The 20,110-nt window shown below is 32.7% G+C and overlaps 2 protein-coding genes and 1 long non-coding RNA gene across 3 annotated transcripts in view; 2 read left to right on the top strand and 1 right to left on the bottom strand.

Moving 5' to 3' along the window:
• LOC132731226 (sushi, von Willebrand factor type A, EGF and pentraxin domain-containing protein 1-like) overlaps positions 1-2,776 on the top strand; it is a 34,559-nt gene extending 31,783 nt beyond the window's left edge. Inside the window, exons 24-25 of the mRNA XM_060717364.1 lie at positions 1,704-1,865; positions 2,595-2,776. Coding sequence (XP_060573347.1) covers positions 1,704-1,865; positions 2,595-2,776 — 344 coding nt within the window. The remainder of the gene's footprint in view (positions 1-1,703; positions 1,866-2,594) is intronic.
• Positions 2,777-4,922: 2,146 nt separating this feature from the next.
• LOC132731229 (uncharacterized) lies at positions 4,923-11,460 on the bottom strand. Its single transcript, XR_009625852.1, has 2 exons — positions 11,092-11,460; positions 4,923-6,508 (listed from the first exon to the last, which is right to left on the bottom strand). It is a non-coding gene; the product is annotated as an uncharacterized LOC132731229 (long non-coding RNA).
• A 230-nt stretch (positions 11,461-11,690) lies between these two features.
• LOC132731225 (P-selectin-like) lies at positions 11,691-19,637 on the top strand. The gene is made up of 10 exons (XM_060717363.1): positions 11,691-11,763; positions 12,315-12,482; positions 12,773-12,934; positions 13,810-13,977; positions 14,798-14,965; positions 15,574-15,735; positions 16,253-16,420; positions 16,944-17,111; positions 17,810-17,977; positions 19,468-19,637. Exons 1-10 carry the CDS (start codon positions 11,691-11,693, stop codon positions 19,635-19,637), a joined length of 1,575 nt encoding a protein of 524 aa, XP_060573346.1.
• The last annotated feature ends 473 nt before the right edge of the window (positions 19,638-20,110 follow it).

The following is a 20,110-nucleotide window of genomic DNA, read 5'->3' as shown; positions in this document are numbered from 1 at the left end:
AAAGTGCGTTGTTTCGCGTATATATGTGGTAAAGGGTTAACAAAAATGATGAAAAACTTTGGAATCACCTAAAAACTAGTTTTTCCATGATAACATGTGGTCTTTCACCTAATTTTGGTGAAAAATTGTTGTTTTGTAACATTTATAATTTTTTTAGTTAACCCTTTCCCCATGAGCATATTGTGAAAAATGGCCGTTTTCACTGAAAAGCCTCCTGTTACAAGTTCAAACTGCTATGAAACTATGAAAAATGCTTCAATACTAATCAAACTTGGCACAAATGTTGACTGGACCATTGCCTTTGTAACGACATGCTCAGTCTTAAATTTCCGGTTACCATGGCAACGAGGGGACATCTCAAAATTGCCAAAAATCACTATTTTGCCTCGATTTTTTCCATCAAAATTTATTTCAAAGTGCTGTAACTGCTCAAGGGATTGAGATAGAGTCAAAGGCTTTTCAGCGTTGGTTAAACGTTACATTATAATCGACCTGGGGTTATTTTAGCCTCTCACAAGTCCAAAACTTTCTTGGCGATGAGGGGGACTCCGCCCCCTTCAAACCCCCCTAACAGAAGGGGGCACATCCCCCTTCTGGCAACCCCCTGATGTATCTTTTGGATGGGGGGCGGCGCCGAAAAAGTGCTCAATTTTTTTAGCAACATTTCTCAAAAGAAAACTTATGTTTGGGGCCCAAATAGGACATTTTTTCACTATTTGAGGCCTAAAAAAGGGGGGGGGGGTCGAAAGTGCGTTGTTTCGCGTATATATGTGGTAAAGGGTTAAAGACAAGTTATTTTACTATTTCATTATGCAAGTATTCTTTTTTTTTACATTTGCTCTACAAGATTAACATGTGAATCAGTGACAATATTTTGATTTTAAAATGCATGTCATATTGTTACATGAAGATCTTGCTAAAACATTGCTGTATTTTACTGTCAAAGGGGGAAAAAGGTAGGGGACCTATATGACGGATGCAACACCAGTGACTAATGTGACACACACAAAAAAATGAAAATACTCAATGACTGTAAATGATTATTATTTTGAAGCATATGTCAACTTAAAAGTTTTCTTTTTCTAGCTCCTTTCTTTTATTTTTGTTTATGTGACAAATTTTAGCATCCAAGTGGGTTTTGTGTCATGTAACTGATGGTTTAAACAGTAGGAATTTTTTTAATGTGTGAAGAATATTACATGTAGGGGAAAAAGTTCAACTTGTAAATCGTCTGGTGATTGGACAAGCTCTTTACCATCTTGTTGTAAGTATGATTGTCATCATTTTTATACAAAAGTTATTCATACTTTTTTGTGCAATTAAAATTGATATTTTTTTTTCAAATCAGAAAAATTGTAAAATATTCTGTCTCCTAGCAGAGGTATATAGAGGATATTTGTTTAGTTTAGTGACAGTTAATTACATCATGGTTATATCTTGTTTTTATGGAAAAGCTGGTCAATTAGCTATTTGGTTGTACCTGGTTGCTATGAAATAGCTGGTCAATTAGCTATTTGGTTATACCTGGTTGCTATGAAAAAGCTTGTCAATTAGCTATTTTGTTATATCTGGTTTTATGGAAAAGCTAGTCAGTTAGCTATATATAGAGCTTGTTTTTATGGAATGTTAGCTAAACTGCAAACATGAAATGTGTGATTGGCCTGCCTGAAAACTATCATGTAAATTGTTTATATGTACTTCAGTATGTGTACCCCCTACTGTACCATCAAATGGTGAGATGTCTATATCAGATGACAATATGACCTTAACCATCAGTTGTGATGTAGGATTTATACTCAGTGGCTCAGAAGTCCGTACATGTGGTGCTGATGGAACAGGCTGGTCTGGAACTCAACCAACTTGTGGTATATATATATTTTTTAAGAATTATTCAGAATTATTTTAGATATAAATCTTTGATAAGTGTCTGTTTAAACCAACACAATCAAATTAAACAGAGATTTCCATAAAGAGCATTACAGAAATAACTATTTAAATTAACCTATGCAATTTGATTTTTTAAGAAACAGGAAAGCATCTTGATCAAATAATTTTCTATTATTACCCAGCTAGCTAGGTGTAGAAATTAAAACTAAAATATACATCTGATTATAATTCAGTAATTATATTATTGCAGCCATTCACAACTGATTATGTCATAATTTTGTAAAGAAAGTCATGTGACTCATATGTGAAACATTACATGGTTAGTATGGGTGTCTGTAGCCAGGTGGTTAAGTTTGCTGACTTCAAACCACTTACCCTTCACTGCTATGGGTTCAAATCCAGACAGGGATTTTTTCATGTGAGGAAGCTATCAAGCTAGCTTATGGAACGTCGGTGGTTTTGCTCAGATGCCCATTTATTGGAGAAATAATGCATGAAAGGGCACCTGAGGTCTTCCTCCGCCAGTAAAGTTGGAAAACTGACATGCGACTTTTACTGTGTTAGTGCAATGCAAAACCCAAAGAAATAAAATAACATTGTTATACATTATGTCAAATAATATAAAATATCATATAACAATGCCCCTCTATATGTTATGTAATATTAAGAAAAGTCATAATAACGTCACACAATTCTGGTTGTTTCAGAGTCTTGTGATTCCCTTACAACACCTACAAATGGACAAATGACTTTAAATACTGATGGCTCAGTAACAACAGCTGTTTTCTCATGCAACACTAGAAGTTCATTAGATGGTTATTCAGTACTGACCTGTAAATCTGACGGTTCCTGGGATTTAGACCCACCTAAATGCGGTACTTTCTTTTAACATGTATTGACATTATAATTTTAGAAATAAATATTTATTTTTCCTTGTAATGATTACCTAACAAATAATATGGTAAAGAAAAAAGATTTCTTCAAAACTGCATCCGGAGAGCTATTTATAATGCGAAAGTGATGTTTGTTTCTAAAATAGAAGATTAGGAAAGAATCATTTGCTTTACTAATTTATATATAGAGAGTGGACTAGTAGATTCGCAGTATTGAGGAGATTCCTTACCATTTATGTATACACTTCTGTATATGCTGTAATTGGGATAAAATTTGTGGGTGTCATCAAGGGCAACATGCTATAATTGGGATAAAATGTGTGGGTATCATCAAGGGCAACATGCTATAATTGGGATGAAATGCCTGGGTATCATCAAGGGCAACATGCTGTAATTGGGTTAAATGTGTGGGTATCATCAAGGGCAACATGCTATAATTGGGATAAAATGCCTGGGTATCATCAAGGGCAACATGCTGTAATTGGAATAAAATGTGTGGGTATCATCAAGCACAACATGCTATAATTGGGATAAAATGCCTGGGTATCATCAAGGTAACATGCTGTAATTGGGATAAAATGCCTGGGTATCAGCAAGGGCAACATGCTGTAATTGGGATAAAATGCCTGGGTATCATCAAGGGCAACATGCTGTAATTGGGATAAAATGCCTGGGTATCATCAAGGGCAACATGCTATAATTGGAATAAAATGCGTGGGTATCAGCAAGGGCAACATGCTATAATTGGGATAAAATGCCTGGGTATCATCAAGGGCAACATGCTGTAATTGGGATAAATGCCTGGGTATCATCAAGGGCAACATGCTGTAATTGGGATAAAATGCCTGGGTATCATCAAGGGCAACATGCTGTAATTGGGATAAAATGCCTGGGTATCATCAAGGGCAACATGCTGTAATTGGGATAAATGCCTGGGTATCATCAAGGGCAACATGCTGTAATTGGGATAAAATGCCTGGGTATCATCAAGGGCAACATGCTGTAATTGGGATAAATGCCTGGGTATCATCAAGGGCAACATGCTATAATTGGGATAAATGCCTGGGGCCGTATTCACAACTGATCTTAAGTTATTTCTTAAGTTAAAACATAAGTTGAAAAAAAAATCTTAGCTAAGAAAATTTTTTATCTTAAGATTAAGTCGTATTCTGAAAATGACTTAAGAAAAACTTAGCTGAGATTATTCTTAAGATTGAGAAAATATCTTAAGTAATAAATATTTCACTTAAGAAAATTCTTAAGTCGGTTTGCTAATGAAAGAGGGGTTTTCCGTTACTAAAAATAGTAACGGAAGTGCTCTTCAATGTCTAAAATTAGAACCGGGTGTTTATACGCTGTCAAATCCAGCTGAAAACATGTCAAAGTACCATATAAAACTAAAAGATGTAGATTATGTGGAAGGGATGGCAACATGAATTATAAAATGAAAAACTATATCTAAGTATAAAACTATATTAAGTTTTATAGCCTAAAATGGGAATCAATTTGGGGGAAATGGATACTCCATTTATGTTACTTGTCAAGGCCATGGCCTATGTATTGGCAAAACTCAATTGCACATATGAGCCGCGTCACGACAAAACCAACATAATGGGTTTGCGACCAGCATGGCTCCAGACCAGCCTGCGCATCCACACAGTCTGATCTGGATCCGTGCTGTTCGCTTACAAACCCTATTACAAGTAGAGAAACTGGTAGCGAACAGCATGGATCCTGATCAGACTGTGCGGATGCGCAGACTGGTTTGGATCCATGCTGGTCGCAAACGCATAACGTTGGTTTTGTCGTGACGCGGCTCAATTATAAGATGACTGAACTTGATGGGTTAGGCTAGCCATTACATAGGATAAAAAAATTAAATAATGGAGAGGGAGGAAGTGACTTGCTTAAATTTGTATAAATAAGTGTATGAAGCCCATGGTAAAGGTAGAACTTATTTATGCATGGAAAGTTAAACCTAGTACAGACAGATGGCTAAAATTTCATTTTTTTTTCATTGAAATGTTGCGATAAAATTTCTTTTAAAATAATACAAAAAGAAGGCATTTAAATTACATGTCATGCTTTTCAGCTATTCTGCTTCTAAATGATAAATCACCTAGTGTGTAAACAAGACACAGGTTGTTTTTTTTATTATTTATTTCTTTTTAATTGCAATATCAAATGTAAAACTTTACATGAACAGTTTTTTTTAAATCACACATACATGTTAGAAGAAAATACATATTTCAGAATCTGTGACCAAGTACATAGCCAATGCTTTCTATTTTTGACATTATGATAGTGCTTGCACTGCAGATTAATGTTTTTAGACATACTGAAAGCTGCCGGCATAGTAGTTTAGAAAATTAAGAGGTATGCAAGCTTATATCTCCAGTTCTGCAGTTTTGACTGTTCTAATTATACAGAAAATTTCATTCAAATGCTCACAAATTCCAAACAATTTTCATGAATAGTTCAAGGATAGCAAAAAAAAAAACAAGTAAGATTGAGCTGTCAGAAGAGCAGTGCACTCCAGTTTTCTCAGAGCTTATCTGGATAGTAAACTTCATATTTTCTACAAAAATAGATAATTTGAATAAAAAATCACATCGACCTTAACTTTGACTAAGCAGGCTGTGCCCACATTTCAATATGTGTTCTTGACCTTAAAAATCTTATTAAAAATATCAACACAGGTCATTGTGAACCATCACCATGACCTTTTGACACAAAATGAGTATCATGTCAGGTACAACTCATCATGATTAAATCTGGTACATACAATTTGTCAAAGTCTGATGTTCCTCAGTAAATGCCTATTAAATGGCTAGTTTTATGTTTGGTTACCACAAGTCAGTGACTTTGACCTTTTGACCTGAAAATGAGGGGTTCAGGTTGAACTCATCAAGGTTCATCCACATATAAAGTTTTGATGTAATAGATTTGTAAGTACATGTATTGTATAATGAAAATCAACAACACCAACAGGTCAGTCATACCGAATGAATATAACATTCATTTTTTCTTCTATAAAAAGTGGTGCTGATAATCTTACTTAAAACAATTACTAGGAAATGTTAATTCTGATCTTAATTCACACAGTTCTTTTTCCATGAATGAAATTTTCTTTCATAGTTATCCTTTTGATAGTCTTCAAGTTTCTCACAAGTTAGAATGTTCATGTGTTTTTCGATGAAAACATTGGACCAATTCCTCTTGCACATTATGAACACAATCGGCAGTGATAGATTTTACATTTTATCACACAAGAAATTTGATAATGACATGTCCTGCATAAAAGTTAGTAACAATAAGGCTCCTTGATGATGTACCCAGGTATGAATCTTTTGGATTACTAGTGGTCTTCTAGAGTTTGATTCCACTGATGTGTTCCAGTGTTTATGAACACAGTAACTGTTAAGTCTTCATTGTTCCTATGTGTTTTTCATGTATTTAGTGTCCATGATTTAAGGTTGCAACAGGTGATATTTGATGTTATATGCCATGACCTGTCAGATAGAAAATCTGATACATTATGGTAGTATATAGTCACTACACATTAATCCCGATTCATTCTCCATGTATTTGGTCAATGAAGTAGTGCTATGTTCAGCAGCATTATAAATTATGTAACATGTTGCTACTATGTTGATATCTTTATTCTCCATACTACTGTCAGTCTGGATGACTACAAAATCCGAGGTTCATGAATAGTGTGATATCATCTGAAAATATAAAAAAAAAATGTTTTTTTAAGAAAAATATAGGTACATAAATCAACAAAAGCTTTCAAAGGCATCAGCGAAGCTCGACTAATAAAATACTAGACACAGTACGGAACACAAAAACTATGAAAAAAAAATCAATTATGTATAATTATTATTATGTATTAAGTTATAGTAAAAAAATAACATTTGTTAACATAAATTCCATGTTCAAGGGGAAATAATTCTGGAAATAGTCATGCTAGAGTTATGAAACTTGTCACACAACATGTGTGTAATGATAAGAAATATATATTTGAAGTTTAAAGTAGATACCTTAAAAGTAAAGAAGTATTTCTTAAGGTAAATCCTAAGTTCAAAGAGAGATAAATCTGACAATATTGCGTCAATAGTTATAAACCTTGTAACATAAGATGTAATTGATGATAATGAATAAGTTTTTGAAGTTTGAGGTAGATATCTTTAAAACTAAAGAAGTTATAGAAAAAACTACATTTTTCAAGTAAAAAAATCTAAGTTATGGGGAGATATTCTTGCAATATTGGTGCTAGAGTTATGAACCTTGTCATATAACATGTGGTTAATGATAAGGAACATATATTTGAAGTATGAACTTGATCCCTTAAGAAATAAATAAGTAACAGTAAAAATTAGTATTTTTTAAGGAAATTTCTAAGTTCAAGGGGAGATACATGTATCTGAAAATATTGTGCTAGAGTTATGAACCTTGACACATAAGATGTGGTTGATGAAAAGGAACATAATTATATTTGAAGTTGATACCTTAAGAAAATGAAAAGTTATAGTGAAAAATATTTTACTAAACCAAAACTTTAACCTGAAATCTGGAGGCTGATGCCGGGGCGAGTAGTTCAGCTCTCCATATACTTTGTATAGTCAAACTAAAATTGCAGTTTTAGTTTTAACTGAATATCATTCTGAATATCATTCAAACAAACAAATTGAGCATAATTATGTTGTCACTTATTGAAGTAAATATAAAATATCAACAAATTTCTATATCATTTACCAATAACAACAAACCCCACTATAAATGAGATTTCGCACCACAGATGTGACAATTCACCACACCTTCAACATGATATTAAAAATGTTATAAACAGAAGGATAGTTTTATGATTGGTTAAGTGTCTAACCATAAACAACACTGAACAACAGTGACACAAGTTTGTGTTCAATTTATAACCTTGAACAGACAATATGATAATAATGGTATGTGTTTATATTTGGCAGTGTTTTGAACTACATGTCTATCTCCTTTATGAAAATTGGGGCTAATTCTGCAATAATCCATGCTAGAGTAAAGTTATGGGTCTTGGATGGTTAACTCCAATTTTAAATCTGAATCTTAAGTTTTAAGTGAATACCTCAGTAGTTATGAAGATTGATGTAGCATCAGGAACTTCTAGTTCAAAAAGGGTTATAATTCTGGCAAAATACATGCTAGAGTTATGAGCCTTGGATAATAATCACCAATTATGATCCAAAAAATGTGTGTTAAGTTTCAATTGAATAATTTAATGTTGATGGTGCATGGAAAACTTTAACAGGGTGTCCGTTAGACCCTTCAAATTTCCAAAAGGCCTGATTTGACCCTCAGGATTTTAACTGGAGGGTCAAATTTTGTAAAAATCATTGGGATTTGACCCTGTAGTCTGTAAAACTTGTTCAAAATTACCCTCATGATTTCATGGCTAGTGAACACCCTGCTTTAAACAAACTGATGACTGATACCCTAGTGTCAGTAAGCTTACAATGTCTAATTTTTTTCAAACCTTTCTTTAGATAGACTATTGAGATTGACCAACATAATAATACTCATTTCATCATAAAATCTATTTTTTATTTTTCTTTGAATTCCTTGTGATAGATTGGGCTGCTTTTGTTTTCTTGCTTTTTATGACTGTCAACCTGCTTCCTATTCTATGTATTTAAGCAACAAGAACCTTTTAGTAAAAGATGGGTTAAAGAAAAAAAAAACATTTCTATGCATTGTTTTCATTTGACAGCAGCATACATGTCTATCAAAAATTAAGCTTTTGTGCACACAATTTGATATAATCCAGGACGCTTCTAGTGAAAAATAAACAGCTCATTAATGAATGCTTTGAGATTGGATTGGGTGTGTGATAAGAATTAAGAGTAATGCCTAAATATGAGGCAGGAGTATTTGAAAGGGTGGTTTGGAAGATTCATGAAAACTATTCATTTTATTGTTGTTTGATCTCAGAGATACTAAGAAAAGATAACTATTTGAAGTAAAAATACTTAAAAAATTATATAACATAGATGTCACAAAGCATCATTTATAAAGCAAACCCTGGCGCACAATATGTTAGGCTATAATGAGTGACTAAATTTGAAACTCACTGGCTGATGAATGCAAATGCTGGACATTCATTGATTTTATTTTATAAAAAAAAATCAACATGTTGTGAATGCAGTTGTATACATAGGCCACTTCTAACAGCCGTGCTGTTGCGTTAACCCTTTAGCACCTTGTTATCAAAAAGTTTGAGGTTTAAATCCCGGAGAGTGCCTATGTATTTTGGTAACGATTTGCCCCACTTTAGCGACGATTTTTCCTAGCTTTAATATATTTAAATATAAACATTTTTTAATTCATTTTGATGGAAAAAAGATTATGGTTTGGGTATTTTCTGCATTTATTTGGCATAGATAACATTTTATATAGACTAAGAGATAGACTAAAAAAAAAATATCCGTTTAATGGAACTTACAATTACTAATACCACTTGTATATTTCATCAAACTTTTAGAGTTAAAACTAATAAATTTAACAAGAAATGTCAAACAACACATGCCCCCCTTTCTAGCCCTTCACACATTATTGGTTATTTTGTTATAGACACTTGCCATAAATGGGTACTTGGAAGAGTTCAGTTAATTGGAAAAAAGAAAAAGAAAAATAATGAAGACTTTGTGATAAATAGTTTTCAAGATAATGAGCAGACACCATTCTGACTTTAAAGGCCTCTGTGACCTTAACCTTTGAACTAGTGACCCAAAATCAATAGGGGTCATCTAATAGTTATGACCAATCAAAATTAGAAATATGAAGACTTTGTGATAAATTGCTTTCAAGATTATGAGCGGAAACCTAAACCATACTAATCAACAAAATGAAGAGAAAAAAAACTGAAAACAATATTATATCATTTGTATGGAACATATTTATAATACATTTGTAATAAAATTTTATCTCGAACGCTTTTAGCGGGCATTGAAAATGACAAGCTGGTTGTTTGCTCACCAATACAAGATGAAACACACCTGTTTTTTCACGACTGCACAAGAACACTACTGTATTATTGACCTTAAAGTCTGTGGGTCAATATCCAGCAGTAGTTACATGAAGATCATGACAAAGTAATGTTAATAATTAAAACTTGTAAATAACATGTACAGAATTTCTATCGGCTAACGAAAACTCTTCAATTAAAGGCGAATTTATTTCTGATAGATCACAGCGTTTTTTTTTCTTTATATAACTACTACTCGAAAAAGGTACTGTTCCCAATGGTAAAAAAGACATGAAAATTCCCAAATTCTAGTGAGAAAATTCTCAAAATGACTGTTCAGGCCATGATATTTCTCTAAAATCATTATATTTATATTAATTACCACTCAATAGTTCTACCTGGACACTGGAAGATGTTAACTGTCTTTATTCATTATGATTAATCTTATTTGTAGCTGAAAAGATGCTTAATAAAATTGATTCAAAATAACGCATTTTTTCCTTATCAGTCTGGTACCGGCACCAATAACCAAAGTAGAGAGAAAAAAATGCTGGATCTATTCGATATCTTGTCATCATGATAATATATAAATGGCCGAACATCATCAGTAATATTATTTTTTTTAAATATGTATGTTCATTCTGTGTGAAAATGTAATAAGACCTGCAAATTACTGACTTCATCATTGCATTTATCTATTATTGAAAAACTACTGTACGGCTAGCCACAACAGTGTGTATAGGATAGATATATGTGACTCACATACAGCTAGAACTTCTGGCACCCAGTACGGGCGGCGTATGGTAACCCACTTGCTAAATACATAACACATTTTTTATTTCACAAATAAACGGTTACCAAAAGAAACATTTCATCTTTTCATTTCTTTATTTTGATAACCTAAAGGACGTTTAAAAGGATTATTCTAAAGAAGGACAGATCGTCTCTAATCTGAAGTGAACCATCAATAAAGTGGGGCGAAACGTTCTTGGGCGAATCATCAGAGGGGCAAATCATTATCAATTCAGCATGTGTCAGGTTTTCAATAAATACATCGGTAATACGGAACATTATCAATTTGCATATGTAAATTATTCAATTAAAATTATCCGCTAAGCATTGCAAGTTGTAGCTTATCCGCAATTTTCAGTGATAGTCATAATTGATTCTCGCGAAAACCAGTGACATTCCAAATAAACACTCGTAAGCGTTTAGCAGTTATGTTTTTCTCAAAGAACAACACACAAACCGACATTTTACATTTTTCTGTGCACAAATATTTTCTTTACAAGTACTTACCAGCAAGAAACTGACGATCATACTCCGGTTTGTGAAATGAGCGTCTCCTTTGCGTCTTCAATTTTTTGCCGATTTAACTCCCTTGTTTTACTCACATTTATCGTGTGTATAAATTACTTTGAACGAAATCATTATTGCTGTAATTATTGGCGTTGATTACCTCAATGCTATATCTAATACTAGTAAAAAACGCAAGTTTTCAATCGAATCGACGTTTACCGTCCGCCATTTTTAAGATGATTTACTGCCAAGTTAAGAAATTTCTTAACTTTAAGATAGGGTAGTAGCTGACTTATATTTAAGACAAAAATTGTCCATCTTAAGACAAAACTTAAGATAAAAAACAGTTGTGAATACCACTTAAGTAAATTGCGAAATATTATCTTAAATCTAAGAAAATTTCTCAAAATATAAGAAAAATCTTATATTTAAGTCAAAAAATTAACTTAAGTTCAGTTGTGAATACGGCCCCAGGGTATCATCAAGGGCAACATGCTGTAATTGGGATAAAATGCCTGGGTATCATCAAGGGCAACATGCTGTAATTGGGATAAAATGCCTGGATATCATCAAGGGCAACATGCTGTAATTGGGATAAAATGCCTGGGTATCATCAAGGGCAACATGCTGTAATTGGAATAAATGCCTGGGTATCATCAAGGGCAACATGCTGTAATTGGGATAAAATGCCTGGGTATCATCAAGGGCAACATGCTGTAATTGGGATAAATGCCTGGGTATCATCAAGGGCAACATGCTATAATTGGGATAAATGCCTGGGTATCATCAAGGGCAACATGCTGTAATTGGGATAAAATGCCTGGGTATCATCAAGGGCAACATGCTGTAATTGGGATAAAATGCCTGGGTATCATCAAGGGCAACATGCTGTAATTGGGATAAATGCCTGGGTATCATCAAGGGCAACATGCTGTAATTGGGATAAAATGCCTGGATATCATCAAGGGCAACATGCTAGTATTGGGATATGGCAGTTGTAACATAAAGTTCTTGAATACGTGTACTGGCTAGATGTCACTTATAATGTATATGTATGTGTAAGTATGGCATGCTGCTGTAATCTTTATGGTCTGTCATTTATGTGTCATTAATACAATAAATCAATTATCTAACAGTAGACTGTAAATAGTCAAGTCAGTATTGACACTTTAAGTTAAGGTTTCATGAGTTGTCTGATAATCTAAAACGCTTATATATTTTAGTGACATGTCCTGATATATCAAATCCTTCAAGTGGGTCTGTGACTTTATCAACGAATGGAACGTTATCACAAGCTGAGTTCTCATGTAGTACTGGTTACCATATTGCTGGAGATGAAATCATATCATGTCAAACAGATGGTTTATGGGATGGAGCAGAACCATTATGTGGTATGCATAACACTTATGAAGTTATTATTAATTCAATCAATCATCTTACTTATACATTGGACCTTTTTAGTAAATTACAGATGAATATTAACAATTAAAAGGTTACTAACTTATGCTGCTTTTTATCATTATTTGTATTATAAAGTTCATTAGATATGCGTAAAATTGATAAGTTGCTGATATCTATGAGATGTATGTACTATTTATAGCATGTGATGTACCAAGGCCCCGGGTACTGGTGGAAATGTGTTAAATTGATAATATTAATGAGCTGCATTTGCTATTTATAGTATGTGATGTACCAGCACCCCCTACTGGTGGAAGTTTATCACTGTCTGGAGACAACATGACAGTTTATTACAGTTGTGATTCTCAGTACACGATATCGGGACAAAATTCTCAAACATGTTCTACTAATGGCACAGGGTGGGCAGGAGTAAAACCTACATGTGGTTAGTATGCTTTGTTTTCATCCATTACGCGTAACTATTTGAGAATGAAGTGATCCCATGAAATACCACTTATTTTCATTCATTGCCTTTAAGGGATCTCTCCTTTACAGAATTTTTCAATGAAACAGCCTGCAATTCCAATCAGTTGAAGTTTTGTTTTCATTGCTCTACAAGAAATTATCCCTTGTACAGTATTTATTATATTTTATGATATTGTTTTATAAGTATATTTACTAATATTTGGTTAAAGGCCCATTAAGTATCAGGAATTCTATCATTTTAATCTCTTAAAAACTTTTTTATTTTTGGTATCTTCTTACAGATTTCAAAAATTACTCATTTGCCATCTACATAAACTATCTTTTGCTGCTTTTGTTATGTTGACAATTGGTATAATAATAGTGAATTAGTATTTTGTATGGAAGTCAAACTACTACTTTGTTTACATAATGTTACCTTTACAACACATTATTGCACAATCAGCTCTAATTCTGCATTTGTTAAACATCTAGCATGCTCATAATCCATTATTACATTATTAAACACCTGTTTGACATTTCTGAAGATTTGATAAAATATAGATTTCTGAGGCATAATGTGCCATTAAGTTATTACAAGAAACTCTGGTATTTTCTGCATGACTGGTTCATATATGTGCACAGAAAAAAACATGTGGAGGGTTTGCTACCAAACAGTTGTAACTCTTTCTTTTTGTCATTATGAGTTACAGCCATTGTGCAGCAAAGCCTTATATTGATGCTTATCTAGGATCAAAATTTATGAGTATGAGGTACCATTGTAAATGAGCTTATCATTGAGGGATTTGATTTATTCATTTAGGTTTTACCAGATTGGTTTATGTTGTTTTTCCCCAGTATCTTGTCCCTCTTTGGTGTCTCCCTCTGGTGGATCAGTAACTGTGGCAACTGATGGGCTAACATCTACAGCATATTATGCCTGTGACCTAGGCTTTACCATGCAAGGAACCTCAACAGCCATGTGTACCTCTAGCGGAGTGTGGGACAGTGTTACACCTTCTTGTGGTATGTAAACACCAATAGCCCTCTTTTTGAAGAACAAACTACAAGTGATACCCACAATGACCTGTTGTGCAATCTATGTTGTCTTTAACCATTTGTTGAAACTAAAATTAAGTTAAAAATGCCTTTTAAGATCACCTTTAATGTGGTTATCTCTTAGAGATAGCAAATATGTGATTAACTTGTTTACAAGCATATAATAACTTTTTTGGATATACCTTAATTTATATAAATATTTTATATACTTTAATATTATAACGTTAGTAGTTAGGTGTTTTCATAATGGCCTTGTTATTGGGCCGAAGACTCCATATTAGCTTGAGGCCAAAGGCCGAAGGCTAATATGACAGTCTAAAGCCCAATAACAAGCCCATTATGAAAATAATTATTGATAATTTTATCAATAATATGCAATTAACTACACATAATCTAAAAAAGTTAACTACTTTGTGAACAAAAAAATAACTAATGTAAATGCCGTTGCTGTGAAGTATTGCAAATGAGATTCTTGTTTTAAAAATGTCTTGGAAACCTAAGTTCCTTGCAGCAATTCAAAATGGTGACTTTTTTCAATTAAAAAAAAAAAAGAAGCAGATTCATAATGGTCAAGCTGGAGAGCCAATCAAAATCCTCCAGTCTCATAATAGCTGAATTTCACATAAAGGTGTCCTTTTTGCATAAAGGCCTTGTTTTATGTTCATAATGTTGTGGTAAACTTCATATAAGTCTTACATTTGAAGTGAAAACTTGCCTAATATTTTTGAAAAGTTTATTAATAAACATTTATAAACATTCTGAAGTTATGTTTAAATATGCTTTCCAGTTCAGTGTGCCAGCCTGGATGATCCTGACAGTGGAAGTGTTACACTGACAACAGATGGAGAACAGACTGTAGCCAGTTTCACATGTGTTACAGGATATAAAGTTAGTGGTACCAGTCCATTAACATGTCAAACTGATGGTCAATGGAGTGACGTGAATCCAACTTGTGGTAAATTTGTTTCCTTAATATAAAAATGTGTATTATATTTTGTAACATTATGTTTTGTAAACATCAGAATTTAAACAAGACAGAAATCCAGTTGTGATAAAATACCTATTTTCTTCAATCTCTGAATGTCATTCTCCAATTTAAATGTTCCTGCATCATAATTTTTTAGCTTTTTAATTCAAAAGGCAAGGAATACTACAAGAAATATGTATTTATTTACGCTATGCCATATCAACATCTTCCTTTGAAAGCTAGTGCAATTCATTGTTGCTTTTAAGCTATCAATATTACAGTCATTGTTTTAAGAGTAGTCATTGTGATTTTTATGATTTCATTATTTAGAGTAAATTTGCTCTTGATTATTAACAATCGTCTAGTGGTCCTAAACTCTTATTATAATTATTGTTATTACTCTTCTTTTGTGATCACATAAAGTTCATATTTCACTCGTGGCTGTGCCACTCGTGAAATATACCTTTTGGTGCTCACTCGGTGAAATATATTCCGATCTTACACTGAACTGAACAAATATCCTCTATTTATTCCTGCTAGCATTTAGAGTAGATACAATTTAATTTTTATATATGAAACAAATTTGTTATTTTTAGTATGTTTCCCACCGCTTACACCAACAAATGGTCAGGTAGAGATATCAGCTGATGGACTGACAGCAAGTTTTACATGTTCAGCCGGTTATACCTTGAAAGGTGTCACTACAAGACTGTGCCAGACTAATGGTGTTGGCTGGAATGAGGATCAACCAAGTTGCGGTAAACATTTGTTCAATTATTTTTGTATATTTTCCTCAATTTGTAAATCATTTCAAGAAGATTTTAAAAAGGAGAATACCTGTAGATAGATCTGTCGTTATAAGTTTTCAAAAAAAAAAAAAAAATTGATGTAACTTGAAAAAAGAAATGCATATTTTGGAGTTAATGACTGTAAGTTTGTTAAATATGAATGAATTTGTTTTTTAAAAGTTTTAGTGTTATCACTTAGTCTGTATAAAAATGGAAATTTTTCAAACTTCAATTACTTGTATGACTAGAAAAACAATACAGCACATAAACAGTATAACAAAAATATATTTTGCTGCAGTGCAATATTAACCGAAACACTTTTTGCAGTTATATTTTTGGTGATATAGAAATTTACGAAAAAAAAAATAGTGTTTTATGTAGCTATATATACAAACTTAATTCTTCAACAGATCTAGATTGAGAAGTAATTAATTTTTTTTTAAATTACTATCATGGAATGGTTTTGTTCAAAATTTTTATTCTACAGAAACTTGTGATGTTTTGTCCAACCCGTCTGGTGGATCACTTAGTATAACAACAAGTGGCAGCATCACGACTGCTGAAATCACTTGTGATATTGGATATACTATAAATGGTGGCTCTGCACTTACCTGCAGGACAGATGGCACTTGGGATTTATCTGTACCATCTTGTGGTAGGGTTTTTTTATTTTTCTTCTTAAAAAGTTATGTTGATTTCAAAATAAAAATAGAAATGAATATGTGGATTATACGTACAGTCATAAAGGATAACTTTTTGGACAGGTGGCAATTTGCAAAATAGGATTAAAATTTTCCTGTTTGAGACTTTACTGGTAAACAAATTCATTGTCTTTATTCCTAAAAACATGATATTTTTCCCTGATTACTGTTATTTTATAATGACTAAAAAAGTCACAATTCTGGAAAACCAAATTAAAGCTTTTACAGATTCAGATTTGTAAGTACATTGTTGTTTAGTATAAATTTTTTGTAAATTATTTGTAATTCAGTCAAACAAATTTCATCCTGTTTTTGGTTCCTGCATGTTTCTTTTTGGCATGATTGATTTTTACATTTTTATCGAAATTTCAATTTTAATTTTATGAAGCATGCTTTGTTCATGCTTAAAGATTTTTTGAAGTTTTTTTTTTTAGGTAAGATGTCTTTAATTTTACTGTTTATTCTGAAATACTACAGGTGTATGTACTGCATTGAGCACTCCAACAAGTGGTACAGTAAATCTCTATTCAGACAACAGTATTACAAAGGCTAACTTCACATGTGAGACAGGATATAGTCTGGCCGGGACAAGTATTCTCGCATGCAGGGCAGATGGAAGTTGGGATTTCACTGAACCAGTTTGTGGTAAGATTTATGTTAATTTGTGGAATATGATAAAATTATGATGATGTATATGGTCAAAGATTTCCTTTAACTATTTTCATTTCTTAGTTTTGAATATTTCATTCATTATTCTGCAAATGCCCTCAAAATGAATATAATCCACAATGTCTGTTATTGAACTTATTGTAACTTCAAGGGTTTGTTCAAGTCACCTGACTTACTTTTGAACTATTCGGTGATTCTATTGGTGTCTGAATTTTGTTCAACATATATAGATATATTTACGCTTTAAACCCAAAATATATAGAATTTAAACAGAAATTCATGCTGAAACTTTAATATATGCCATTCTAGCGTAGTTTGAGTGCATAAGATCATTTTAATATTTTTGTCATTATTTTGCCTGAATATCCCTGTATAGGGTAGTGTTCAAAACAAAGTTATAAAGGGGGGGGGGGGGGCTGTGAAAAATAAGCATTGTTGTGAGGAATGTTCAAAGCAAATGACAAGGTTCTTCTGTGACCTACAAAATGGTAATATATTATCAGCAAATTATTAAGTAAGAAAGATTTGTAAGTATATACATGCATTGAGGGTTTTCACTTATATAATACCATGAAAAGTCACTTGTACTTTGTTCACATTTTAAAAGAAATAATTGATTTTTTGTTGTTGTTTTTCATCCAAATGAAATCTGTATTAAATTTTCTGCTTTATAGTAAAATGTACAGACCTGGCGGCTATGAATGCTGGAATGATAGATGTGTATACAGATGGTTACGCAACATATGCTTCAATCTCTTGTGTGGAGGGCTACTATGTAAATGGAATTGACCTTGTAACATGTAATGCAGATGGCTCTTGGGATAATGAGCTTCCTACTTGTGGTAAAATTTATCATAATTCTTCCTTTATATGTTATGAATAATAAATGTTTCAAGATTGAAATATTCTTTGAATAACAGTCATATAATTACTTTTTATTAACTTGGTTATGTTGCTGACAATATAACTAAGTTGTAAGTAATAAGGGTTAATATATAACAATTATTTATGCAGTAAAATCCCAATTAAACGCCCACACCCTAATTAATGCCCCCACCCACTTTTGAAAACATGTATATAATTAAACAAAAAAAATAAAGAAACTCTCTTACTAGTTTGGTGATTAAATATATTCAATAATTATAATTCCATTTAAGAAAAATATCTGTGAATCAAAACTTAAACACTTTAAACAGAGTGTAGTCTACTTGAAAACAGTAACTCAACTGTTCGGTACAGAAACTAATCACGCGTGTAGTGCTACGTGATTCGTTAATTTGATTTTTAAGCCTCCGATAGAGCATCAATTTTACACTCTAGTGTGGACAACTACATAGATCTGGAAGTGGGGCATGTTGACACAATTTGTAAATAAGGCAAGTAGCATCAATGACATCAGATTGTCGGTAAGATCAAAGGTGTCAACTGCAAGCTGGATCTCAAGGAATTTTTGGGAGTAAAATTCGAGAGAGCTTGCGGTGTAGATCAAAGGTGTCATAAGTTGACAGGATGATGATGTGTTTAAACACGACTTTTGTGGATTTTTTTACATCATTTGAAGAGAGAGAAAAGAGAATCATTAAAGTCACTACAGCTTGATCTTAATTAAATGCCCCTTCCCCCCCCCTCCCCCACCCAAAAAATGTTAAGTCCACAGGGGCGTTAAATCAGGATTTTGCGGTATACTGTTATATAACCTGTCAAAAATCTTAATAATAGACTTATGAGTAGAGTGTAAATTAATGCAATTTTGTGTTTATAAAAAAACAACAGCAGAGGAGTATATAAAGGGGAAACCAAACAGGGAAAATTGGTTTAAAATTTCATTTTGGGGGGCCCTTCTGCAATTTTAGTCAAAAGAAAAGAGGCATTAGCGCTTTTTTCATAAAATTATTTTTTCTGATTCTTTTAAATTTCTGTGTGTTTTTATCCCCCTTTTTTTATAAAAAAAACCTTTTTGTCAGGGTTTTTAAAACTTTTGCCTATTTACAAAAAACATTGACATTTTTTTTTTTAAAATGGAAACCTTTTGCGAAAACTTTTTTGGCATTTTACTTTTTTTCAACAGGGGGGCCCTTTTTAGTCGGGCATATTTAAAAGGAGGTGAAAACAAAGGGAAATTTTCCCGGGCGTTTTATCTTCTACCCCTTTTAATTTTTTTTTTCTGGGTGTACAGTTTTTATGCAAGATATTTTGTAGTGCACAAATCAATTCTTACTTTAAAATTTTTTTTTACTTCAATGTAAAATGTTTTTATTGCCCTCTTAATATATATAAAAGGTGTACCATTTTATTTTTGTCCATTATTAGAACCTGTGCTTTATATTTGTAGTGTGCAGTCCACCAACAAACCCCTTTAATGGAAGTACCACATTGGCTGATGACGGTATGGCAGCCATGTTTTCATGCAATCTTGGGTTTACCCTTGATGGCAGTGTAACTTCTTCATGTTCTACAGATGGCTCAGGATGGGATAGCAGTACACCTTCATGCGGTAATTAACCTTACTCAAAGGAAGGTCCAATAGCCTAAAAATATAAAATTAGAATTTGTTTCATAGATCAACAGTTAAAACAGATCGATATGCAAATGTACACAGAAAGTTATTGAAAATCCAATTTTTGAGCTATTTTTAGCCAGATTTGAGTGAAAAGCATTGCAATGCTTTTCAATTGTTTTTTCATTTTTCACAATTTGTTTAACAATTCTAAAAATCAAATGGATGAAATTTTGCACACAAGTTATTGTTCTAACCTACATCAAGTGGAACATTAATCTCGAAAAATTATTCCTGGAGTCACTTAAATGTAAGTAAGGCCATACTTCAGAATGACACCCTTGTGCCACTTGTCAGGGTAAAGGTTATTGCCCAGAAATATAGATAACTATGTGCCCTACTCACTAGAATATAATGCTGATAACTTACTAGATCAATGAACTGATATGCTCTTTATTCTAGTTTCTTTTTATTTTGT

Source organism: Ruditapes philippinarum, unplaced genomic scaffold (assembly GCF_026571515.1).
Source record: "Ruditapes philippinarum isolate M1 unplaced genomic scaffold, ASM2657151v2 ctg4222_1_1_1_1, whole genome shotgun sequence".
Taxonomy (NCBI): Eukaryota; Metazoa; Mollusca; class Bivalvia; order Venerida; family Veneridae; genus Ruditapes; species Ruditapes philippinarum.
Note: the sequence above shows the minus strand (reverse complement) of the source record. Positions and strands in the feature narration are given on the sequence as shown.

Coding starts and splice junctions, on each gene's coding strand:
- LOC132731225 (XM_060717363.1), top strand. CDS start 11,691: ATGCCTGGGTATCATCAAGGGCAACATGCTGTAATTGGAATAAATGCC. Junction 16,421..16,943: donor TTTATCTGTACCATCTTGTG/GTAGGGTTTTTT, acceptor GAAATACTACAG/GTGTATGTACTGCATTGAGC. Junction 17,978..19,467: donor TAATGAGCTTCCTACTTGTG/GTAAAATTTATC, acceptor TTATATTTGTAG/TGTGCAGTCCACCAACAAAC.